Source organism: Triturus cristatus, chromosome 2_2 (assembly GCF_964204655.1).
Source record: "Triturus cristatus chromosome 2_2, aTriCri1.1, whole genome shotgun sequence".
NCBI classification, from domain to species: Eukaryota; Metazoa; Chordata; class Amphibia; order Caudata; family Salamandridae; genus Triturus; species Triturus cristatus.
In genome coordinates this window covers 921,218,517-921,242,572 of record NC_140582.1, presented here as the reverse complement: position 1 = coordinate 921,242,572, position 24,056 = coordinate 921,218,517, and the positions used below count along the sequence as shown (strand labels likewise).

At 42.7% G+C, this 24,056-nt stretch overlaps 1 protein-coding gene across 2 annotated transcripts in view; it reads left to right on the top strand.

Annotated features, from left to right (window-relative positions):
- Nucleotides 1-24,056, top strand: part of SLC34A2 (solute carrier family 34 member 2) — a 156,668-nt gene that overhangs the window by 95,833 nt on the left and 36,779 nt on the right. For both annotated transcript variants that reach the window (XM_085642312.1, XM_085642311.1), the window contains one exon: nucleotides 5,615-5,735. In XM_085642312.1, coding sequence (XP_085498438.1) covers nucleotides 5,615-5,735 — 121 coding nt within the window. The remainder of the gene's footprint in view (nucleotides 1-5,614; nucleotides 5,736-24,056) is intronic.

Below are 24,056 nucleotides of genomic sequence, written 5' to 3'. Positions count from 1 at the left end.
TCTTTAAAGGTACCAACTTTCCATTCATCTATACTTTCAAGTTCTTGGTAATGCTATAGAGTTAGGACTCCTATGTGTCACATGTTCGCTTTGTGGTTTCCTTGAACTGTACCTGGAATTCGGCGGGGGTCTACTTTACTCAGTAGCACAGCCAGTGTGTTATGGGCCCTAGCGCAAGGAAGGAAATAGTCCTCCTGGTTGCTGTAAAGTTATAAAATACATCAATAATCAGGGTTCAGTGTGCCCCAGTGCCAATGCACCTTCTGCACAAATGGAAGCAATATCACAATTCTTACTGCTCTATCAATGCCTCTGTCCTGCCACCATATTTCTGTCCTTGAGACTCTTCTAATTCAATGATCACTTCCGCTGTAGTGTGAGACAATTAGCTAAGTGAAACTGCTGCTCTCTATGTCCTAAGCCTCATGTGTGAGTACATGCAAAATCAAAAATGCCAACACATCGTTACCCACTGAGTACATTTGTTCCAAATCTTTAGGGTGTTGTCTGTCAGAATATCATAGACTGAAATATCGCTTGACCTGACTATTCTGTCAGAAATAGCATTTGCAATAATATTGTCCCACTGGGTATGAATTTTATACTATTATCTCCAGTGGGGTGATAATTTCGGAAACAATATTCAGGGGACAATATGTGTGTCAGATGAGTTTCTGACAACCATAGCCTGCTACCAAACCCTTAAGGGATATAGGAACTTTGAGGGAAAGTATCTGCAGGGACAGCCACAGCTGCAGGAGCTACAGGAATTGAAGCAACGTTCATAGCCTCAAGCGCACAAGCAATATTTTTATCGTTTTCATCCATATCCATCCTAAGATATCCATCTGAAAGTCCCTTTTTATCTCCGCCTTAGTCAATTTGTGTTTCTCCATGTTTTAGTTGAGAGAGCTTTGGCTTCTTGTGACATAGTTTCTATTCTTGTACTGCAGAGGTACCCGGTGCTAGTTTTGTCATAGTAAAAGGTTCTCCCCTCTGCACAACCTGGTACATTAACAAGGGCTGTAGCAGAAAATACTTAAGCCCAGTTATTATAAGATGTCTCTACACTGGTATTACAATAACTCATCATTCATTACACTAAGCACAGACTCACATATTCCACAATCAAAACTAAATATTTGCTATAATGGGTATGAAGAGTAGATTTGTATTGAGCTATAGTAATGTGGTCCCTGAGATTCAAATTCAGATCTGCACTACAAGTCCACAATGTCAGTCTTTTGCCTTATCCATGGAGCCACAGGGGCAAACTAATAATATCACAAGTGACATTGAAGTACTTCAAATTAACCAGGACCCTGGATACACTGTTCCGGTAGAATGGTGCTCTCTGCCGGACTATGTGACGCTAATGGTAGCTTGGTCAAGCAGTCAAGGACTAATTTAAAAGTGGTGATAAAAAGGTTGCAATATTTATCTCAGTTATGATAAAATGCTATACTATGGTTTCAGCCATGAACAAAACTTAAGTAATACCTATTTTTTATCAATATAAGTGCAGTAAAACTAGTGATTGGGTAATCAAATCACAGAATTAATAAAAACAGAAATAAAACACTGAAACGTATACTGCTATAACAGGGTATCTGCATTGCACACAAGATATACTGTTGGTGATCACAAAATGTTAGTGGATGCCCAAAAGTTGTCAAGTGCCTCACAGTAACAAAAATGCAAATACAGTTGGAACGCTGAGTAACAAATCACATAATATATATTGTTAGTGTCAACAGACTGTTCACAATTATCGCACGATTGCGGACACCATGCTATTAGCAACACAGTGAACCCACAGGATTCATCTTTTTTTGTGGTCTATAATTTATCTTTAGTTCCTTGAAACTCGCAAACTTGAGAAATACAAAATGGCAATCAGAATCGGATATGGCAGTCTTGTATTTAACTGGTTCTGGTGGCTCAGTGGGATAATCTAATGCATCTAATACAGGGTCTGTGTTTGCATTCCTGGATACTGGTTTGAATCCCAGTGGGTCCACTCAGCCTTTCATCCTTCTGACGTTGATAAAATGAACCTCATGGAGTTGGGTAACAATAAACATTTGCTATTTCAGCAGCAAGATACCGTCAGGTGAACTTCACAAATATGTTATGTTAAATGAAATAGTGTTGCAGTGTTAGGTGTTTAGAGCTATTGAATTAGTGGGCCTACTTTTGAGCCAGGGTTAGACCTGACTGGCTCTACACAGGAAAGGTCAGCAACAAGGCTATAGGTTTAGGGCCTCATTTAGAATTTTCGTGGATAGGATACGCCTTAAAAGTGTGATAGATATGCATATGCCATATTAAAGGTGCCATAGGCTACAATGCATTTGTAATAAAGCAGGTAGAGCATTCTCCAAGTTTGTGATGGAGTAGCCTGTCTGTCAAACGCTAATAATACCCATAGTTCTTATTTTGAAGATGGTGACAGTACACAGTTGTGTATTCAGGACGTACCTCAGCAGTGTTCACACAGGTCTCATTCAATGTAGATCTTTCCATAGCTGGAGTTAGGGTTATCATCTCTCTCAAAGCCATTACTGGCACCATCTCCAGTCCTGAACTATTCACCTACACATCATTAATTTCAGGTGTGTTACTCAGTAGTTCCATTGATGTAAAAACAAGGCTACAACACCCAGCATGCATTAGGCTATTCCATAAATGTCCAGGACAACAGTATCCATATTGACCTGGAGACAGGCCATCACCCAAGCTGGGGTGGAGCTTCAGCTTGTGTTTCTAGTCATTGGCATTTGGGCAGCATCCAACTGGCAGTCAGTGCCATCTCATTTTTAGGTCAAGCCTATATTGGCAGCGCGTATGCACTGCTCGCTTTGCGAGGCATGCAGTATTCAGTATGGGGTGGAAGCTCCGCCCAGTCTCTGCCTATCTTTTTCATTGGCCATGTCGTCCTTTGTATCCTTCCATGGTTACTGGCCCCTTTACTTCGAGTGTTGCACAGTATGTTTTTTTAGATTGTGAGCACTACTTCCCCACCCCTGCCCCCCGCAGTCTGTACATTCTCCCCCCCCCCGTTGTTCATGCCTTCTCGCCCGGCCACACTCCTGTTTGCAATGCAATAGGTCTTTTGTAAATGCGAGTCCTATTGCATTGTAAATGCTTGTTAAAGTTTGTATTTCCAACCAACGAAGCTGCAGCAGAGTTTCCATCAACAGAAGGGCTTCGGTACATGACAGGCATCACCTTCCTCCCAAATTTAACTATGGGTGCACTAAGTCACTCTGTGGCACTAGATAGATGCAGTCTGAAGAGGCTTGCTGTGGCGGGGGCAGAGGAAGACACGTATAGTAGATGGAGAGGCATTGGGCTGCACCAGTTATTTTTCTGTAGGTAGTTTTATGTTCCAGTCACAGCTTCACAAGATAAAAAATGACAGGTGCACCAAATGCGAAAATCTACTGCCACTAGCTGGAAAATGAACCATTGTGCAGGTGGATCTACCCCTAGACTACATGGTTTGAAAATCAGTTAAGGGAACACCAGCAATGTCCTTAAGAAGCACCAGATCTGCAACTTGAGGGGGAGGTCTCTTGGGCCAGGGGGTCCACAAACAGTGCCTAACAGGGAAACATTCAAAAGAAGCTCCTGTACAAAGAAATAAATGACTGGGATAGACCAGTTGCTGGGGTGGCCTGCGGCGTTCTTCCTTACAGCCATTCAAATGGCCTATAAAACAAAAACAAATATACATAAACATCCTTCTATTTGAACCAAAAACCCAGGCTGTGTAAATTTAATAAGGCTGTAGGTAAATCATCGTGTAGGTCTATTCGTTCAGTGACTGTATGAAAACACTTTACCTGTAGGCTTTTTATAATGTTTTTATAATTGGAGTTAAAGGTGAATTACCTTTACAATAACTGGTGGAGGGTAATATTGCTGTTGTTGGCATTTGACAGTTAGGCTGCTATTTAGATGTGAACTATTTCTTTAACTGAAACAAATAAAGTGATGTATCTCGATCTGGGTCATGTCTATCAGCGTTGGGCTCGGAGGGTATGTTCCAGTCATCATAAGACTGAGTACCAGGAAAGAGTGAATCAGTAATGGAGAACTAAATTCCAAAACATCTCATCATACTGCATACCAGTTAACCACAATGCCAAAGTTGGATTAAGTGACAAAATACCCCCTTTTACCCAAGATAACACTGCAGCAAATAACTCCCCATTCACTTTGGCCCCCAATAGCATCACAGAATGGCACTTCACTGACTTTTCAAAAAAGCACAAAAGTAATATTGCTCTAAAAATGTTTAGGTACCACAGATGATAAAGCCATGCTAATACTGAGGTACATGCATTTTATGATGGGGGCCAGATGAGCTGAAAATCTGAGGTGTGGAAGAATGAAATTGATCTTCAGATGAATTCTGATGTATGGGTAGAAATTTGCGACCATAATTTAAGCACAATGTGTGGTGCTAATATTAAAAAAACAATACAATTACTTGCTCACTACACCTCAATAATTTACATACCTGTAACCAGTCCTTGAAATGTAGGTCATGGAACGTGGATCCATCCACATGATAAGGACATAGCCCCTTCTTCAGGATTGTTGGGAGTGATTTTTTTTCTAATGCAATTGAACTTTTTTAGGAGGAAATCTGACAGCTGCTGCAACTCCAGTCCTATTAAAGAGCTCCACACACCGAGGAATGTCTTCTGTTAGAATGAATAAGTAGTAGTTTATTGCCAGGTTGTCACCAGATCCATAATCACAGATTTATGGAAAGCAAATGATCCACATTTGAATTATGGATTCAGAAATTGATAAAAGTGTGTGTTCTGGAAAAACATTTGTTAAAACAATTAATTCATTCAATAGATATGAAAACAAATCAAGTGTTAGTTTATAACTGTTAATACTTGCTGATAATTTTTTGTTGCAGTCAATATATCTATTTTTAGTAATTCAAAAATATGAAATTCCAAATCATGTATGTGTTTAAATTATTATCAGATTGTTTTTTTCCTTGCTTCAATTGGTCAAATTTCATGAATTACTGATGTATCGATTATGTATAATCCCAAGAAACAGAATAAAAAAAATGAATGCCAAACGCATACATGCTTGCTCATATGCATTAAAGGACAGAAACATAAAATTCTGTGCAAAAACATTAAAAGCATCTCAAATAGGAGGGAAAATGTGCAGTAGCATTTTGTGATCCAATTAGAGCATATATTAGATTTTTTTGTAACGATGGAGCTTGGTTGCATATGGGGCGTGTAGGGTGGTCCCTCCAAAATGTGGCTTGGATTATCGTTAGCTATCACATGATTTTTCATTTCCTTGACTCTGTCTTTTGAATTGTTTGCTTGAAATATTTTGGAAATGTTATCAAACGCCTAAGTAGGTTTAGTAATGCTTTAGGCCATATAGGAAGTGATGGCTAAGAGGGTCTTATACTGAGTAACTTTCAATGCTTTTTTTCTTTTTACTACACATAGGTACTGACAAAAGCCACACGCTTGTTGTACACTGGATGTGTTTCTCATATTGTTAGGTCACACAATCCTAAATGTCTCACAATAATATATATGTCTTTTGTATGTTACAGGTTTTAAAAAATACGACTCTTACAGCCAATGAAACATGTGAAAGTCCTGCCACCTGCTTTATTGACGGTAACCTGACATGGATTGAAAAAAACGTGACAGAAACTGAACATATACAAAGGTGTAAGTAATGCTTCATGATTTTATACATTAGGAAGTCCGGAGCACAAATCAATCTTAACTCATTTGTCATTTGCGACTACTTTAATTGTACATGATACTTGACAATTTCATCATATTTTCTCACAATGTACATTTCGTTTTCTGTCCACTTCAGTCCAACTCTGTAACCTTCCTAACCATTTTATTACCAGGATACCTCCTTGTAAGAGGAGCAGATTGGGCATACAAATAAGGAAGTAAAGACAACAAAAGGTAACAGGGACAGGTTTTAATATTTGTGGTAGGAAAACAAGAAGTAATCATGGTATATTTCGCTCCTAGCTGTCATCAGTGACTCATCAATAATTTCACAGAGATCTTCACTGTCTTTGAGGTCACTGAGAACACTTCTTAAGGGAACATCATACTATTTTCATTCCCAAAATGGTCTGGGCCATAGGTTTCAATAGGAATATTCCCGAAAGATGGGTTGGTGGAGTTAAATGCTCAGTGTTGCTACCTGTGTGTGAACTGCACGTTACATGTTGGAATCCTGTCAAAGTCAGATTAGCTTATCATCATTCAAAAGTAGATACACTGAGTAGAATCAAATTGGGTAATAGTAATACCTTTTATTAACAGTGAGTAGAAATCAGAGAATCTGGGGTATGAAACAAGTTATACTATGTGCTCCAGCTGTTGAAACCAATATCAATACATATGACATGTTGTGAGTCATTCAATGTGCCTTGAGTGTTTCACCAGTTTTGATGAGAGGTCAGCGGAATATTTCATTCCACCAGCAGAAATGGTATAATTTAGCAACTCTGCATTACTATTGTAACACAGAGTTCAGACAAATGTTCGACAATCACTGCATGGCAGAATTGTTTCCTGCAAGCGTCCAGAAATGCAAGCAAGATTTGTCGTCCCCTGGTGCCATTTTCTAACACAGATGGCTGTGAGTGGTCATGGGGCCAGTGGGCTGCTTCTCGAGTAGATTTGCTGCAACTTGAGTAGATTTTCTACTCGAGTAGCACCAAAATCATCTTGAATGGCCGTGCTCTCTTGTGCACTGCATGGTGCCGTTCACACAGATTTTTCAGTGCCGCTCACGCTACTGGCAATAAATTGCAGCATCAGCGGTGTGACATGCATATTTCCACCCACTGGCGTAACTCCACGGAATGTCGCTGAGTTTTTATGTAACTCAGGGAATTCCAAAGAGTGAAACTCCTTGAGTTCTGCCCACCACTAGCTTTGATCATTTGGATCTTCAATATTTTGACCTCTGCTGTGGCCACAGGCCTGAGCAACATGTGCTTAATTAATCATTTTGCTCCTAGCACAGCCCCAGCTACTCTGTGTCATGTCTGATATGACTGCATGTCACAACGCATTTCAGACACTGGGATATGTCAAATTATGAATACTAAATTCATAAAAAGCTAACTCAAGCATACAGGCAATCATGTGTATGTTATGAAGACTGTTTGAAAGGTGGTTAATCCAGTCCTAAACATATTTTTGTAGCTTACTATTCTGCATTGGCATCCTACAGTAGTTGCTGGAGTTCCATAACTCGCACAGCAAGACACATTTTGACCACAAGTTATCTTTTTTAATCTAGTGGTATCGACCATTATGGAACATATAATGTATTTGGAAAATGAAATCAGATTTTGAATCCATTTTTCACATTATGAGACTTAGGGCCATATGTAGGAAGCCAAATACCGGTTGGTAACGGCCGAAATTCGGCAAATATCCCGTTACCGACCGATATTGAGGCACTTGAGATGTAGGTGGCTGATTTCTGGATTCGGTATTTACCGAATCGGAATTTTAAGAAATCGGTAAAATACCGATTCGGTAAATACCGAATCCAGAAATGCTATGTAGGGGGCACTCAAGTGAGTGCATAATTGGTGTCTGGATTCGTTATTTACCACCAACTACAAGTTGATGGTAAATGACGAATACCTTTAAAAAAGCATTGTTGTGCAATTTGTGAAGTGCCATGTGGCAGACATACATGCCCTTAGGGCATGTATGTGCGCCACATGTGCACACATGCATGAATCAGGGGTGCAACAGGGTGTCAATGTGACACCCTGCCACCCATGATAATGCCTCCACTATTACCAATTCGGTATTTACCGAATCGGTAATAGTAACTGGCTTCCCATTCATTCCTATGGGCCTCCAGGCCCATAGGAATCAATGGGAAGGGATGCATTATTACCAATTCGGTAAATACCGATTCATAAATACCGATATTTACCGAATCGGTGATGATTACCGATTAATTACCTACATACTATTTACCGATTCATAAATACCGAATTGGTAAAATTCGGTATTTATGAATCGGTAAATGTTATGCTACCTACATATGGCCCTTAAAGTATTATTTGCCTTTTGTAGCCAGAGAAAAACAGCACATTAATTACTTCTCCTGAGCTGAGTAACCCACCCATTCACACCTAATAATGGGCCTGCCTCACCATCCGCCATGCCTCATAGTTTGAAAGAAATTGTACAATACTCAATAGATAGGCCTCGGAGGTGGCCTGTGGGTGAGCCATTTGTCACATAAAAGATCCGCTATAAACGACCTGTTTTGTAGTGGGGATCTGACTTAGCCTTTCTGCCCAGGTTGCGCCATAGAATGTAATGAGATATTGGGTTATTGCCCGAAGGGCTGAAACCCTACCCTACTCAAGCAACAACCACAAAAAGTCTCTAAATTAGCCTGTGCTTAATCCAAAGAAGTCAGGCTTAATTTAGAAGCAATGTGTAAAGTATTTATGCAGCACACAAACAGTTATAAAGAGAAAACAGAACACAATAAAAAAAATCCAATATGAATTTGGAAAAATAGATCAAGTTTAATAATTTATTTGACACCAAAACAACAAAAATCTAATCAGAAGAACCTCAGATATGCAATTTCAAAGTTTTAAGATAAATGTATTGCCTAAATGCACAAACTGCCAGTCATCTCGTCATGCTAGACAGAGGAAATGTCACAAGTTCAGGTGGGTTGAATACAAGGACCAGTTTAGCCCTGCTCAGCAGTTACCTTCTCAAAGTCTGCTGCAAAGAGTGCAGTTCAAGGTGGAGGCGTCCGCTAGGAGCAGTGATAGAATTTTGGACGGCCATTGCTATAGCTCAAAGAGCAAGCCAGTCATTGTGGACGGTCACTACTGTAGTACGAAGATCATGTTGGGCATAGCAGCAAGTTGTTGCTAGAGCTTCGCATTGGTGGTCACAGCGGGCTGTCAATGCTGTAGCCCGAAGTGCTGAGCTTGCATTACCAGTCAATGCTGTTGGTCTGTCTAGCACAAAGAGTCGGGTTCACCGAAGATTTGCATTGGCGGTCGGAGTGAGTGTAGAGGTTTTGGTGTGAAGGGGCCCGTTTGTGGTGAAAAGAACTCAAAACCTCATGATTTCTCCCTTACTTTCAGAGGAGTGCACTGTGAAACCAACCAAGCACCCAGGACCTGGGGAGGCACCTCTTTGCGATCAGGGACTCACTCAGGTCCAATTGTAGATCCAAGGAGGTCCAGATCAGCAGTTGCCGGGAGGCCTCTGGATCTTGTTATGTCCCTGTAGCTATGAACAGGATGTTAGTCAGCTGACCCATTGAGTAACTTCAGGTAGCCTGGGATGACGGGAGCAGGCTTTGTCTTCCTTCTCAGACAGCAGGGCAGTCCTTCAGTACTATCCATAGGTCCAGAAGTATACTAAAGAGATGGTCTGAGGATCCAATATTTAAATCTGGTGTTCACTTTGAAGTGGGAGAAACTTTTAGACTTCCCCCGCATCTAGTTCTGGAATTTCCTTCCTCCCTCCTCTGTTCCCAGCATGTCTGGAGTCACAAAAGGTTATTGTGAAGTCCTTTGTGTGTGGGCTAAGGCAGCTCCTTTGAAGTGCAAGTGTGTTAGGTTACAGCTCCACACCTCCCATTAGGTCATGATTGCCCATCCTATCAACATCCAGTCCCCCATTGTGATACTGTCTGAAAGGAATACAAAGAGGCCAACTCCTAACTACACCTAGTCATGTGAACCAGGATACAGGCTACAGGAACAAAATGGTTATGGCAAAAAAAGCCAACTTTCTAAAAGTGGTATTTTCAGAATTGTGACTACAATTTGACTTTACCATTAACCGGTATTTTAAATTACAATGCTTTAGAGACCATACATGCATGATATTTCTACCTGTTCCCAATCAAAGGTTATTATTTATTAAATGTAATAGGGTAACCCAATGCTATCACACAGGAGAAGTAAGAACTGCAGCAATGAAAACCACATTTAGGAGTTCACTACCAGGATATTTAAAACTTAAAAGAACATGTCCAGCTTTTTATATACACTGCACCCTGCCCCATGGACTGTTTAGGGCCTGCCTTATGGGTGACTTATATGTATCAAAAAGAAAGATTTAGGCTTGGCAAAAGGTTTATTTTGCCAGTTCGAAATGGTACTTTAAAACTCCACACAGGCTGCAATGGCAATCCTAAGACATGCTTCAAAACGCTACTTTTAATGGGTAGCACAATAAATGCTGCTGCCTCCTAATAGCATTTAATTTACAGGCGTTGGGTACCATTTATGAGGGACTTACAAATAAATTAAAGGTACCAATCAGGTACAAGCCAAATGTACCATGTTTTAGGGGGAGAGTAGGAGCATGTTAGCGCTGCTTAATAGTGTGCACCGAGTCCTAAAAGCCAACAAAGACAAGTTCAGAAAACAGGAGGGGGGAGACTAAAACCTTGGGGGTGACCCTGCAGAGAGGGCCAATTCCAATAGATGTCCATCGAAAGTGATATTGGGAGGTTCTAGAAAATCTCTAAATTAAACTGGATTGATTTGGTTAACAAGAAACATAGCTCTGCTGCACTTTATGTAAATGTCACTATTTTGATCTTCTTGATTCACAAGCATTTTCCCACAATGGCGAACACATCTCATTGTAGTAAAAATAGGACAGTAATGTGTGTGTGAGCTTTTAGGAGATTCGACTTAGGATATTAACTAATGAAAAATTCTACATTTCTTTTAAAAAAACCTTGCTTGGGCCCTTGAATCTTCAGACCAAAGATGACCTCAGTGACTGTTTTGCAATTAAATACTCATGCTGCTTGTTAGAGCATCATAGAAAGAGTTGTTACTACCTTTATGCAAATCTCTTCTCACAACTTACCACAAGTACTGAGAATTAGTGAATTCCCAGACAAATATAGGAGGGAAATATGGACCTTACATTTCTTGAATGGACTGAAAAGCCTTCCTGCTCGATATCCTTTTTTCGGAAAGTGTCGGTTTTAAAAGCCAAGAAGCTCATGAAATTAGATAGAGTTGCTAACCAGAGATTTTTTCAAGAGAAAATGCGTTTTGAAACTAGCCCTGGAGATCTTCAGAAAAGCTAGATTTTGGTACATCTCCTTTGACCCCTTTCAAATCTTTGTGCCAATAGCACCTTCAGCATGGAGGCAGAGGACAAGTGCAAAAAAAGGCATACCTTTGTTTAGGTGTAGCCTTCAAGAGGCCAGTTAGAGCTTTTATCCAGAGCCTCAACTTGTTAACCAGTCCTTTGTACCAAGTGTGTGGACTTGCCAGAGTTACAACAACTTTAAGCCAAAAGAACCAACTGAGGGAAGGTTTAACTGGAATCTGAGAATCTTGCATTACATCAAGCCTGTACAGACACTTTTAACCAGACAGAGCATGTACCCATTTGTGCTCTGAATTTAAAGTACTTGAACCATTGATATCTTGACTCTAGAGAGGCTCAACCTCCTAATGTGACAGAACGGGACTATCTGAAAATTAATGCTCCATAGACCCTAACACCTCATCCAAAACAACAGCTGATTTTCATGAAATAGTTGAACCTAGACCTAAAGTCAGCTTTGTTTCCAAAGGAAGTATTAGGGGTACACTCATTAACAATTCAAGGCCCAAACCAAAGTTGTATGAAAAAAGTCTAACATATTCACTAATTACAGCTAGACAATCAAATGGAGGGAGTGAACTACTACAATGAAGTGAATGGAAGACTATTTTATGGAAAACCACAGGAAAATGTCGCTGCACTATTAGAGGCAGATTTATCAATACCTTGTGCTGGTGCAAAGTCACCAAAATTGATACAAAGTTGTGCAAAGTGTTAATTTGTTTTGCTCTGGAAAGTTGCTTAAAAGTAATGTAAAGCAGTGCTACTTTGCATTAAAAAGGCATCCCATGGGCCTAGCCTGGAGCTGCAGGGAGCCGTTTGCATCTCTGTAGAGCTCCGGTGGCAGCAGCCCGACAAGACATTTACCCTGCGGTCTGGGGGCTGACTGGGGGCCTCAAACTTTACAGGGGGTATCCGAGCCTAGGAGCACTCTGCACCATGGTCTTTCTCATAAGGGGAACCTCTCTGAGGCCAGGGAGAGCCGAACTCAGGTTGGCATCCACGGCACCAAGATCACAGTGGATGGCCAAGAGGGATCATAGAAGGGGGCCTGGGGCAGTGCACTTGGAGGCTGCTGATGGTCTGTGGCTGAAACGGTGCCAGCAAAGCTGAGATTGGAGGCTGTTGATGGAACAGCAGCGCCAAAGCGGGTGCATTGTCTGGACCTGTGGTGTGAAGTTGTTGGCCTGCTGTGGGATGCCCTGCCAGCTTGGAGGAGGAACGGGGGCCCACTGGAGTTGATTTGCCCATCCAGGGAACTTGCAGTGTGTCTGGAGAGTCCTGCCGGTGGCTTGGTACCTTGCAATGCCCAGGTGAAGGCAGGCTGACAAGTGGTGGAGGTCCAGGGGGCTCGTAACACCACAGAGGTGGCTGCCTGTCGCGAAGGCCAGTGGGCGGGGTGTGCGGCCAGAAGCCCTGTGCAGTAGGGGTGCAACTGAGCCAAAGAGGATGTGTTGCCCGAATTGAAGAAGAGATACTGTTGGACCCCTGAGGTTGCCCCCCCAGTGAGAGCCCAGGGGCCAGACCGGAGGACACGGAGGAGGCCCCGCCTAGAGGGGGGCAGCCACCTGGGATTGATGTGCCTCAAGGGGAGTGACCCAGGAGCATTGAACGGTGCTGCATGCCCGGGTGCCTAGAGGTCCTGCTGTTGCTGCCTGCTGTCAGTGACTTAGGAGGGGGTTGGGCTGGGGTGCTCATGCCCTGCAGTGTTGGCTGGGGCACATCACCAAGGGCCGGTGTGCACTCCCGTAAAGTGCCTCCCTGGGTACTGCCATTATGAGTCAACTGTACCCTGCATGGGGGGATATGGTGGGGCACACGGGCTCCTGGGGAGTCCTGCGCCATGCTGGCTGTTGGGCAGCCGGACCTGCTATACCCAGATTGTGGAGGAGCTGGATGGATTGGACAGTGTGGGTGGGCTTGCACCCACTGTTTGCACCTGGGTAGCCCAAGGTTCCCAGATAGGAGGGTACCCTGGTCTGAGGTGCACAGCACGAAGAGTACACTGCACTGAAGATGGGTCCACCAAAGGGTGCAACACAGGAGTATCTGGAGGAGCCTGAATGCCTGCTGGGGGGGCAAATGGAGTCGCCCATCGACCTGGGGGCTCACACTGCCGCAATTTTGACAACCATCCGGGATACCAAGACCTCTCTGGAACTAAAAATGTACATAGTCACTCAGGGGGTGGCACTGCTACAGGCCAACCATAGGAAATGGCAGGGAGAGTAGGGGCCACAGAACACACCTTAATGCACAATTTGCCACTTGTGTAATAATGTTCGGTTGGTGGGGGTTTCATGGCGGGCGAAGGGTCTATTGACTAAGTTATATGTTGGTTACTGGCTGTACTTATATGTTGAGTGGTGCTGGAGGGGCATCTATTGAAACTGTTTACTGTGGAGCGGGCCAACAGGGTAGCAAGTAGGCCCCTCATTTCGGGTGCCCCTAAAGAGCCATTGTGGCGCAGCTCCTGAACTTTCATGACTGGGTTCATATCCTTCAGGTGGCCGGAGCTCACGGACCTTGGCAGCTGAACTGCGGCTTGGTTCACACTTACCCAGACTACACAACAAAGGTTCAGAAGCAGAGAGAGTCTTATATTAAGATTAAGAGGCAACTAAGGTCTTTGAATCTTAAATATGCAGTTTTGTTCCTTGCCAAGCTTTGCATTATGGACTCAGAGAGCTCCTGTATCTTTGGGACGGCAGCGAAAAGCTGGAACTGGCTGAGACAAAGGTGCACTGGGTGCCGGGCCACCCAGAGGACAATAGCAAGGAGTATTGGATGACAGAGACCACAACGGGGGCAGCGATGTAAGCATGGGGCTATGCCCACCAAGACACAAGCAGAGATGGAAAGAATGGGGTTGGTGGCAGAGATCCTGGGTTGCCGTCCTTGGTCTGTGGGTAACCGGTGGTCACGCTGAATGTTGATAAAGAGGCAGACAAAGATATGATGGATGGGGAGTATTTTTGCCTCGGGCGAACAAGAGAAGGGGGTGCCGCCAGTGGTTACCCTCATGATTCCCGGCCTGATTGTGTAACTGGACACAGGGTTCTTTGGGCTGTAGCCAGTATTCTTTCTTCATAGTTCTTAACTTCTTGGACAGTCTGTATCATTGTGTATTTGTTGGGGGAGGCGACAGCCACCTCGGGCATTGGGGGGTAGTTTTAAACTCACACAAGGATGTGAGGTTTGGGGGGGTTCTTGTTGGGATTGTTTTATTGCAAGACAGCGGCTACTATGGCAAAACTCTGAGTGGGCAGGTCTTGAATGGCTACAGTCAGGGCACAAGGGATAGGGGAGTAGGACCCCCTTGGCTCAGAGGCTGGTGGCCTGCAGATCCTCTCCTGGAATGTTAATGGTCTTGGTAGCAGCATCAAGAGAGGAGAGGTTTCAAAATTTCCATCCAGGCATTCCCCAGATGTAGTTCTGTTGTAGGAGACCCACTTGGTGGGCAATAGGTGTGGATTCTGTAACAGTGGGCCTTATAGACTAGTATCCCGTGCAGGGTTCTCACAGGATTCCACAGGGGTTGAGATTTTGCTCCAGAAGATTGTCCCATTCCTCCTAGTGAGGACGTGGGCATCCCCAAATGGGTGTAGGGCAGCTGCCTCGAGCACCTGGAATGGGCTCCTCCTCACCATAGTTTCATGAAACCTCCCACCAGGTTTGCAGACTTACGGCTTGGCCTGAATGGGAAACTGGATGGTGGCTGCACCAGATGCCCTCACCATTTTTGGGGGGATGTTAACTTGACAGTACAGGGAGACTGGGATAGAATAATGCCGGCCCCCAAACACCTAAAGGATCAACGCACCTGGCTACATTCCTGGGGCCCAGGGGTCTAGCGAATTTGTGGCTGGTGCAGCATCCCAACCTGAGGCAGTTCTCATACGTGGTTAATGGTATGCAGTCACTTTCCAGACTGGACTATCTTTTGGCTCCTCTGCATCAGACTGGCTGGTGGGGGATGTATAGTACCTGCTGAGAGGTACCTTATACCACTCCCTGATGATGGTGACTTGCCTGGGGGGAGTGCCCATAGAGGTGGGTGGTGATTGGATCCCTGGAAACTAATGGACTGGGGCACCAGGAAACATACAAGGTATTTTGAAGAGAACAAATGGGTCAGTGTCCTCAGGGTTGTGCTATGGGAGGCCTACAAGTCTGTGGTCTGGGCCATTTCATTTTGCACATGGTTTGGAATAAGAGAGGTAGTGCTTAAACCTAGAGCAGAAGTTGGTGCAAGGGAAGCTAACTTTGTGGTCTCACCAACACCGGACCTGGCAACCAGTATCAAACAGACCCGAGAGAACTACAGAGTGTTGGCACACCAGGAAGCTAGGACCCAATTTCAGGCCAGGCAGGGGCAGGTGTACAAATCTGGTCACAAGACCGGTAAACTTGTGGTGTGGTTAGCTAAATGTGAGGAAGGGCAGAGGTAGATACGCCTTCAGAGCCGAGCGGTTTTTGTGGCAAATTCTAGAGATCCTACCTGTCTACTGGGCTTTGCATCAACTGGGGTATGTTTCTGGCATATTCCTTGATGGAGTGAAACTCTCCTCTCTTCTCCTCCCCCACTGGGATACTTTCCGGCCCGCTGAGTGCCCGACGGTTTCAAGTACTTTGGCATTTATGTCAAGTCCATCCAGGAGCAGTTCTTGCACAGGAATCTGGGGCAAATGTTTTCAGCACATAAGCAAGATATGGGTCACTGATGTAGCCTCCCACTGTCACCGCTGGACGGGGCAGCGTTGCTTAAAAAGATATATCTGCCTAAGTTCTTTATGTCCTCCAGAACACTCCTTATGCTGTGCCGTATAGGTTGTTACGGCTAGTAGATGAGATCACTAGGAGGTTGTTTTGGGATCTGGGGCTCCCCACATGGCCCTGACAATGCTAACCAGGAAAGCCTGGGATAGGGGAATTGCCTTGCCCAACCTCAGGTTGTGTTACTGGACGGCCAAATTGGTGGTGGTGAATGATTGGCTTTTCTCATACCAGAGGGAGCCCTCCCTTTTGATGGATAGGAGGGCATTGGATCCGATGGGGTACATGCAGCACCTGTATGGAGTGTGAGGGATATGGTGGTTAATAACTGGAGGAGGGCTGAGAAGCTCATGGGGTGGAAGAGCCAAGTTACACTGGAGACACCACTGTGGGAGGCAGATGCATTGAAGGGGCTCAAGAACATTAAGGGCTACGAAATGTGGGACCTGTTGGGCATCTTAGTGGTGGGGAACGTCTGAAAGGAGGGGTGGTTGTTTTCTTTCCTAGAGCTGCATGCTGAATACGAGATGCCAGGTAGTCAGTGCCTCCGCACTGCAGATACAGCATATTCTTAAGAGCTATAGTCCTATGATAGAAGATTTGCCTGAGGAATCCTACCCGGAGTATAATGTGCTTGACTCCCCCCTGCATGTGCATGGCATCTCCTTGGTGTACATCACACTCCTGGCCCAAAGTCTCCCTGACTTGTCCCACTTAGGGATGGATGGGAAAGGGACTTGGGTAGGCCGGAGGATGATGCAGGGGAGAGGCTGCTGATGGCCGCATGACGATTTGGGTGGGATTTCAACTGGCCCAGCTGAAATTGTTGCACAGGATGTACTTCTCAAGGGAAAGACTGTATAAATTGGGGCACTCTGACCTCTGTCTAACTGGGTTGGTAAGAAGGGCAATCTGCTCCACACAATATGGGAGGGCCCATTGGTTCACAGGTATTGGGAGAGAGTGTGGTCAAATCTGTCGGACTTGGTGGCGGTACAGATACAGCTAATGCCCCAGCTGGTTGTGCTGGGCATGTGGTGGGAACAGACTTTGGAGAGATATAACCTGCTTAATGTGGCCTTGGTGGTTGCACGGTGGAACATAGCCAAGGTGTGGGGAAGCACAGTGATTCCCACATTGTGGGAGTGGGAATCTAAGGTGTATAATACTAGAGGCTGTCCTCGCAAGTTTGAGAGGGTCTGGCATGCCTGGGGTGCTCAGGAGGCCTGTGGCTGAGGCCTGCCACCCACCTAAGGGGGAGACCTCAAAGGGCGTGCAGATGAGGATTGCCTAGGCATGGGTGGAGGGTCTTGACTGTGGTAGAGGACTGGCTCTGCTACTTAAGATTTGTGCATCGGTGGGTGTACAGGGTGGTTTGGATAGATAGAAGAGTGCAATATATAGAGCTGGCTGTCTGGGCTTGTTTTGGGGTGGAGGGAGTTGGGCGAGTTTAGGGGATGTTTTTCACTGGAGTATACTTGGCCTGCTTGCTAGCCTCGTGTTTCTGTTATTTGTGAACTGTGTGTTGCATGTTAAAAATGCCAACAAACAGATTCTAAAAAAAAAAAGAGGGCTTCCTATGGGTAGTACATGGATGTTACCCTGCAACCATGCATGGTTTTCGGTGCAAAGCTTTAACTACTAACATTTGGAGAAAAATAAAACATTTTTTACTCCAAAACCTTTCTAATTTTGCATGTTTGTGGGCTACCTTCAAGTACAAAATCCATGCTGGACTGATGCATACACCTTTGCTCTATGATGCAACCATATGTGCTTGTGGCATTAGGCAGCCAAAAAGTGAGAAAAACGCTTGGAAAGAGAGCAAAAGCACTACATTTTTATATTTATATATATCATCATGGACATCATTTTGGGGAAGTCAGGGGTCGCAGCTCTGACCTCTGGCTTGCTCCCTGCTACTCCTGGCACTTCCTTTGCGACCCCTGCACTTAGAGGGAGCAAACTGTTTGCCTCCTTCTATGGGAAGTGCCCATATGACGTCCTTTTTCTACTCTTTCATGCAACACAACACAGTGCAGGCTTACCCTTTTAGTCACTTTTGTTGCTAGTGCGCTGGGCACTTAAGTGAATGGTTTACCATTTAATTGAGGGGTCCCCAACACAAGTGCCAGATTTGCATTATAACCTCTAACGCTATAGATTACTTCCACTGAGATTATTGTATGTAAACTTATTTTACATGGAGACCCTGAAACTCTGGCATGTATATTGAACCTACACTGGTCATCCCTAATTTGGCAAAAGCACAGTTGAAAATCAAAAATATGCGTTAATGAGGCACATCAAAGGGTAGATCGATTTTCATTGATTGCCTACTTACTTCCTTGTGACTAAAGTATCTCTTTCTCTCTGGCATTGTGCATCTGTGTGTATGGGTGATTACAGAGACCCTGTGTTGCTTCTTTCGGTGCTTAGTTCCGTTTAACCCATTCATTGTATCTATTTAGTATTCCTTGTATGTTCATTGTTGCTTTTGCTTTGGACTCTAAAGGGTGATACCGTTAGGTGTATTTATTAATTTTCAATGTTCCCCCTAGTGATTTTTCCTCTTGTGCAGCACAGGAATGTTTGTGAGTTTACTTTTTGCTTCAGTGGCTGAAACTACCAATTGCACTGAGTGCGCAAGTTACTGCTTTGGTTGGGACAGGAGGAAGCAGTGTGCGGGAAATCGAGGGATCCGTTTAGATTTTTTAAAAACTATGAGCCGCACGATTTAATATTTACTATGTTGCCTCTAGTAGCATGAACAATATGAAAACATTGGTTAGGGTTGGATAATTTCACTGAAAATATGTAGCTTACCCGGTAAAACCTCCCTGCAGATATGCTGAAAATTCTGGAAATATATTTTGGTTCCGACAAAAATAATTAATACCTAAATATGAAGTAAGACATTTTTGGGGTGAATGTCTATTAATAATGTGCCAGAAGCGATTTCAGGTGCTCACGGTGAAATTAAGAATGATATGTCTTATGGGTTTGTTGGCTTTCACTAACATATGATAGGTGGCAGACACTGTGAGCAGACACCGCAGCACAGTTCTACTACTAGATCTTATTTTCTACCATTAACAGCAAGCAACATATTTACTAACGGGGAACAGCCTTAGGTGGACCTCAAATTGTCCTAGGCTCTGAGAGGCTGCATATCCACTCCATAGCAGGAGAAAGAAAACACATTATTATTTATTCCTCATAGAACAGGAGAAGGGGGAAATAGGCAGAGGCTACATTATTCCATAAAGAAAAGAACAAGATGTGAAAAGAGAGTGGCTGCAATAGTCTCATTGAAAGCAGCCGGATGTGTGTCGTGGCCTCAGCCTTTACTGATGTAATGTGCAGCAAACGTGTTCTGTGTTGAGCACAAATCACCTCACAGGGTTGTTTTGCTGTTCTCCCACCAGTCCTTCGAGCCCTTCCTTATATTTCCAAATAGCAACATTCCTTGCTGCCATTACACACCCTATTGAAAAAATGCAAATATATCATGAAAAAAGGCCTGGACCATGAGCATAGTAAGAATAGGAAAACAGGAACCTATGGCGCAAAGGGGCTCTGTAAAATGGACCTAGGAAGCAGACTTGCATGTCCGCAAAGACAGTCAGACATTCGCTCTGTTAGTTCTGCTGAAGAAAATGTCTGACCTTCTCTGAACGCATGGAGATTTCCCAGAGCGCTCCAGTGGTGCCACAAATGATGCAGCGCCCTAGGGAAACTGACAGTCTCACATGATGTGTTCATGCAGACCTCCAGAGTTACACCTACTGGCTCAAAGATATAAAGATATAATGGCAAGAGTAAATCTCCGACCATATCCAAAGATGGAATGCGCCTTACAAAATATTGTGAACACTCTCAAACATGCAGGTTCATGCGTGTTCACCTACCTCTCAATAAATCCCCTCCCTAGAGCGCCTGTTGCCTTCACTGTTGAAGAGATTTAGTCGTACATGAAATTGCATTTCACTTGTGTGTAAATCCACTTCCAATTGGAAATGCATGTTTTGCAAAATTCATGGCCTGACATGAAGATTTTACACTCGAGTCTTGAATTTAATTGTAATTATAATATATGTGTGAACTAATCGGTCCATTGTTTTATCATAGTTACTGCTGTTGTAGATCTGTAATGTATTGATTGGATCTGTGACGACCTTCTGTCTTTTCCATTCTTTTATTCACTTTTGTAGACTCTGTGGGTCCTATTCACAAAGGCATGATCAGCCATAAATGTATGTAGAAGGCGGGCAGAGCAAGGAGCTGTTTGCCTAGTACTTTTGTGAACGTCCACAAACCTGTGATTTTCACTCACAAACTCCAAATTGACCCTTTCTCTCCCTGAAAATAGTTGAAATTTTACTTCCGCAACAACTGCCTTGCCATGGTAGGAAAGGGATCAGATCGACTCTAAACTTGAAGTAGATGTAGGGGAGGTGTGTTCTAATGGAGAAAATGTGTCCCCATTGTGGTAGAAAAGAGAAGCAAAAAAGTGCCTTTGCACATTGGGTTGAATTTTCCCAGTATATATTTGTATACTATCTACACAAGCCAACATGGAGCCTAAAGGTGTTCATATTAGTTAAAAATAGATTGTAGCCCGGTATGAAGCAAATTCTGGCTCTGTAAAAAGGTATTAATTTGCTGCATTGTGAGAGAACTTGAAGTGTGGGGTGCATGAGTAAAAATACAAAAAACTCTTAGCATGTATGGACAAGAAAAAACAGAAGGTCTGACAGACAACACACAGAATGGTGGGTTACAAAGACAAGTCTTCGCAGAGATTCATGATACCTTTTATTGTACACAACGTTTTACAAATAGTAGGAACAGGACCATGATACTTAAAATGATAGGTATCCAAAAGCAAAGCACATGTTATCTGCCCATTTTATAGGAATTCTAGACTATTAAAATCCAATCAATATTCCAGCCAGAATATGGGCCATAAGGCATGCCAGGAGTAATGCATGATTAGGCTTATAAAGGACATAATAACACAAACGTAATTTCCAATACAATAGAAGATACAAATGATACTTTTCCCTCTGTGCTAATAAAGGCAAATGTTGAGAAAACCTTTGACCACATTCCCGGGGATTTCCTGTGGCAGGTGTCAAATATATATGAACTTTGAACATACCTCTATACCGCTGTGTGTGTTATGAGTAGAGTGGTTTTAAAAAAAAAACTGTTTAAAAAATGTCCATGCAGAGATTGTCCGCTTTTGCCTCTATAATTTAATTCTGTAATTGATTATTGTCCAGGAGTGCAATCTACTGCCACTACAGATTATCATTATTTTGCTAAGAATGACTTTAAATTGTCATTATATATTGCTGATAGGTGCTGAAGATGGTCTTGTGAACATTACTACTCTTATATGAATACCTAAACCTATGATACCCTAACTTTATCTACCCAGGAACTGATAACCTTAAGAGTGCCATTATTCGGGAAACAGGACAATAGCATAGGTTTTCACTCCAGTTGCTTCAGTTCTCAAAGTAGAAGAGCAATTATTTAGCCTTTGACTTCTATGCAACATATGGCATAGATATTAGACCTGGACAGTAAAACAAAAAGGTTGATTTAAAAAGATCTTGCTTGCCCAACAATAACACTACTAACAAAAATATCTTTCAAGAAACATAGAACAATGAGGGTGAGGTAGTTACCATAGATTCAACTAAGGACACTGATAATATGATGATTAGTTGCTCTAGTTGTTAGACAGTTATTTTGAAGACAAATATACATTTACATTTCTTTCTTTTGTTCATTTAATCAAGCATACAGTTAGGAAAATATACATATTTACATCCATTCAACATGGTAGTACTTTTTTGTGTTTCAGGAGTATAAACTTTCAGTGCAATTTTGGAATTGCTGTAGAAAGGGGGGTTGCTCGAATACATGATGGTAGGTGTTCCAGTGAAAAAGACAGATTAGGTCAAAGAACCGTACATCTTCTTACATTCAGTTCAATTCTTTTCAAACTTACAGTAATAAAAGATCCACTGCTTATCAAAAGTGCATTTACATTCCTTTGGCTTTTCTATAAGTCAAACAATCAACACACTATTCATTTCAAGATGGAAATTAATGGAATTTGTCTCCTCTAACAGAATTGTAAGGTTGAACTAATAATATCTCCTACTCGATTATGCAAAAGTTCAGCCAACCTGCCAATCTGGTTTAGGATTATTAAATCCTAAACAACATTAGGATTATTTATTCCTAAACGTGTGCTGGAGAGTTGAGAACATGTCACTGAACCTCAGACTTGGTCTTCTTAAATTTCCTAAAGTTGTTGTAATGTTGTAAACATGCACTCTATACAGCCCATATTAAAGCCATCGGTATGCCCCAAATGTATCTTGAAATGTACTCCAGCTAACAGGTTTAAAGTGAAAGTGCCCTAAAAGTGTTGGGTGGTAAATGTATTTGAATGTATGCTTTTGAACACTTGTGTGCAGTTAGGTACCAGATGTACTACTGTTTTTTGCGTTGCAGAGAAGTATTTTGCCCTTTTGCGATGGCAAAAAAACTGTAGCACAATGTACCCACCCTATTTTGTGAGTCAATAATGTAATAGGGACTCGCAAAATAGGGTTAGAGACTCACTATTAGGAAGGGGCATTCCAAGGGTGTCTCTTCCTAATAGCAACTCAGAACCCTATGTAAGAATGTTTTGCGAACTCATTTGCTGACGCAAAACAGTCTCAGTTTACCACCCTCTTCAAGAGGGTGTTAAACCATTCGCAAATGGGAAGGGTTCCCCAGGGTACCCTTTCCCCTTTGCGAATGGGTGCGCAAACATTTTTTAAGACCAAGCAGTGGTCCCAGGGACCACTAACTGCCCTTAAAAAATGAAACAAAAACGTTCCATTTTTTTTTTTTTAAATGCATCCCATTTTCCTTTAAGGAAAACTGGCTGCATTTTTTTCAAAACTGCTTTATTGACAAAGCAGTCCTAGACATGGTGGTCTGCTGACCCTAGCAGGCCATCATCTCTGGGAATGCCAGTCATTCCCAATGGCGTCGCAAATTGCAACAGCCTCTTTAATATTCATGAGGCATGCAATTTGCGACCCCATTGGGAATCGCAAACAGTGTCTCTCACACTGTTGTACATTGATGTTTGCGACTCGCAAATTGCAATTCACAATTCAATGCAATTTGCAAATCGCAAACTTCAATGGTCGTACATCTAGCCCCTAGGAGCCTTATGCTAGGTGAGTCATTTTTGGCACAATTGGAAGAGTCATCCTGTATTTGGGATTGTGGGTTAGATACAGGATATGTTACCACATTGAGGATTTGAAGATGTGTATTGTTTTCTATTTAAAGAGAACAAAAGTATAGAGGTATATGGTCAGTATCCATAGAGCATTGCAGTATTTAATAAACCAAGCATTGTTGCCTGTGAACCTTGAATTGTACTGTCACCCCTTCCCTAGCACACACCATCCCCACCTGATATTTAGATTTCTTTTCTTTTGATTCCGTTTTGCATATAAGTATGAAAGCTTCTAAAGCTTCTATTTTTTATTTATTTGACCATACCTTGGTTACATGTACATCAAACCTCATACATCAGTGCTTTTCAAAGGTATATTACTATTGGTGAGTAATTATGATCGGCATTTCAATACCATGTAAAGAAAAAACACAAATGATTATTGATTTCGCTTATATAATTACCAAGATGTGACCACAATCTTCTTAAGTGTTACTTAAAAGCCATCCTGTGGGACTACTTTCCAAAGCCTAGATTTTGAAATGCATCAGTGTAGAGTGGACTCAAATGTTCAATCCAGGTCACATGATTGGCATTATTTGTACTTTGATTAAAACTCTCTCTTGTACTTTTTCTTGGGGATAGATGATGCTATGGCCCCTCAGATTTGTTCTCTAATGATATTTAATTGTTTCATTCTCATCAAAATATACATACATTTAGGTATATGAGTATGCGCAAGGCAAACCGAACTAGAGTTTTCTCTTTTCAGTTCAGTTCAGTTAACTTTATTCGGCCTTAACAATAAGGTCATAAAAGTATGAAAAGAC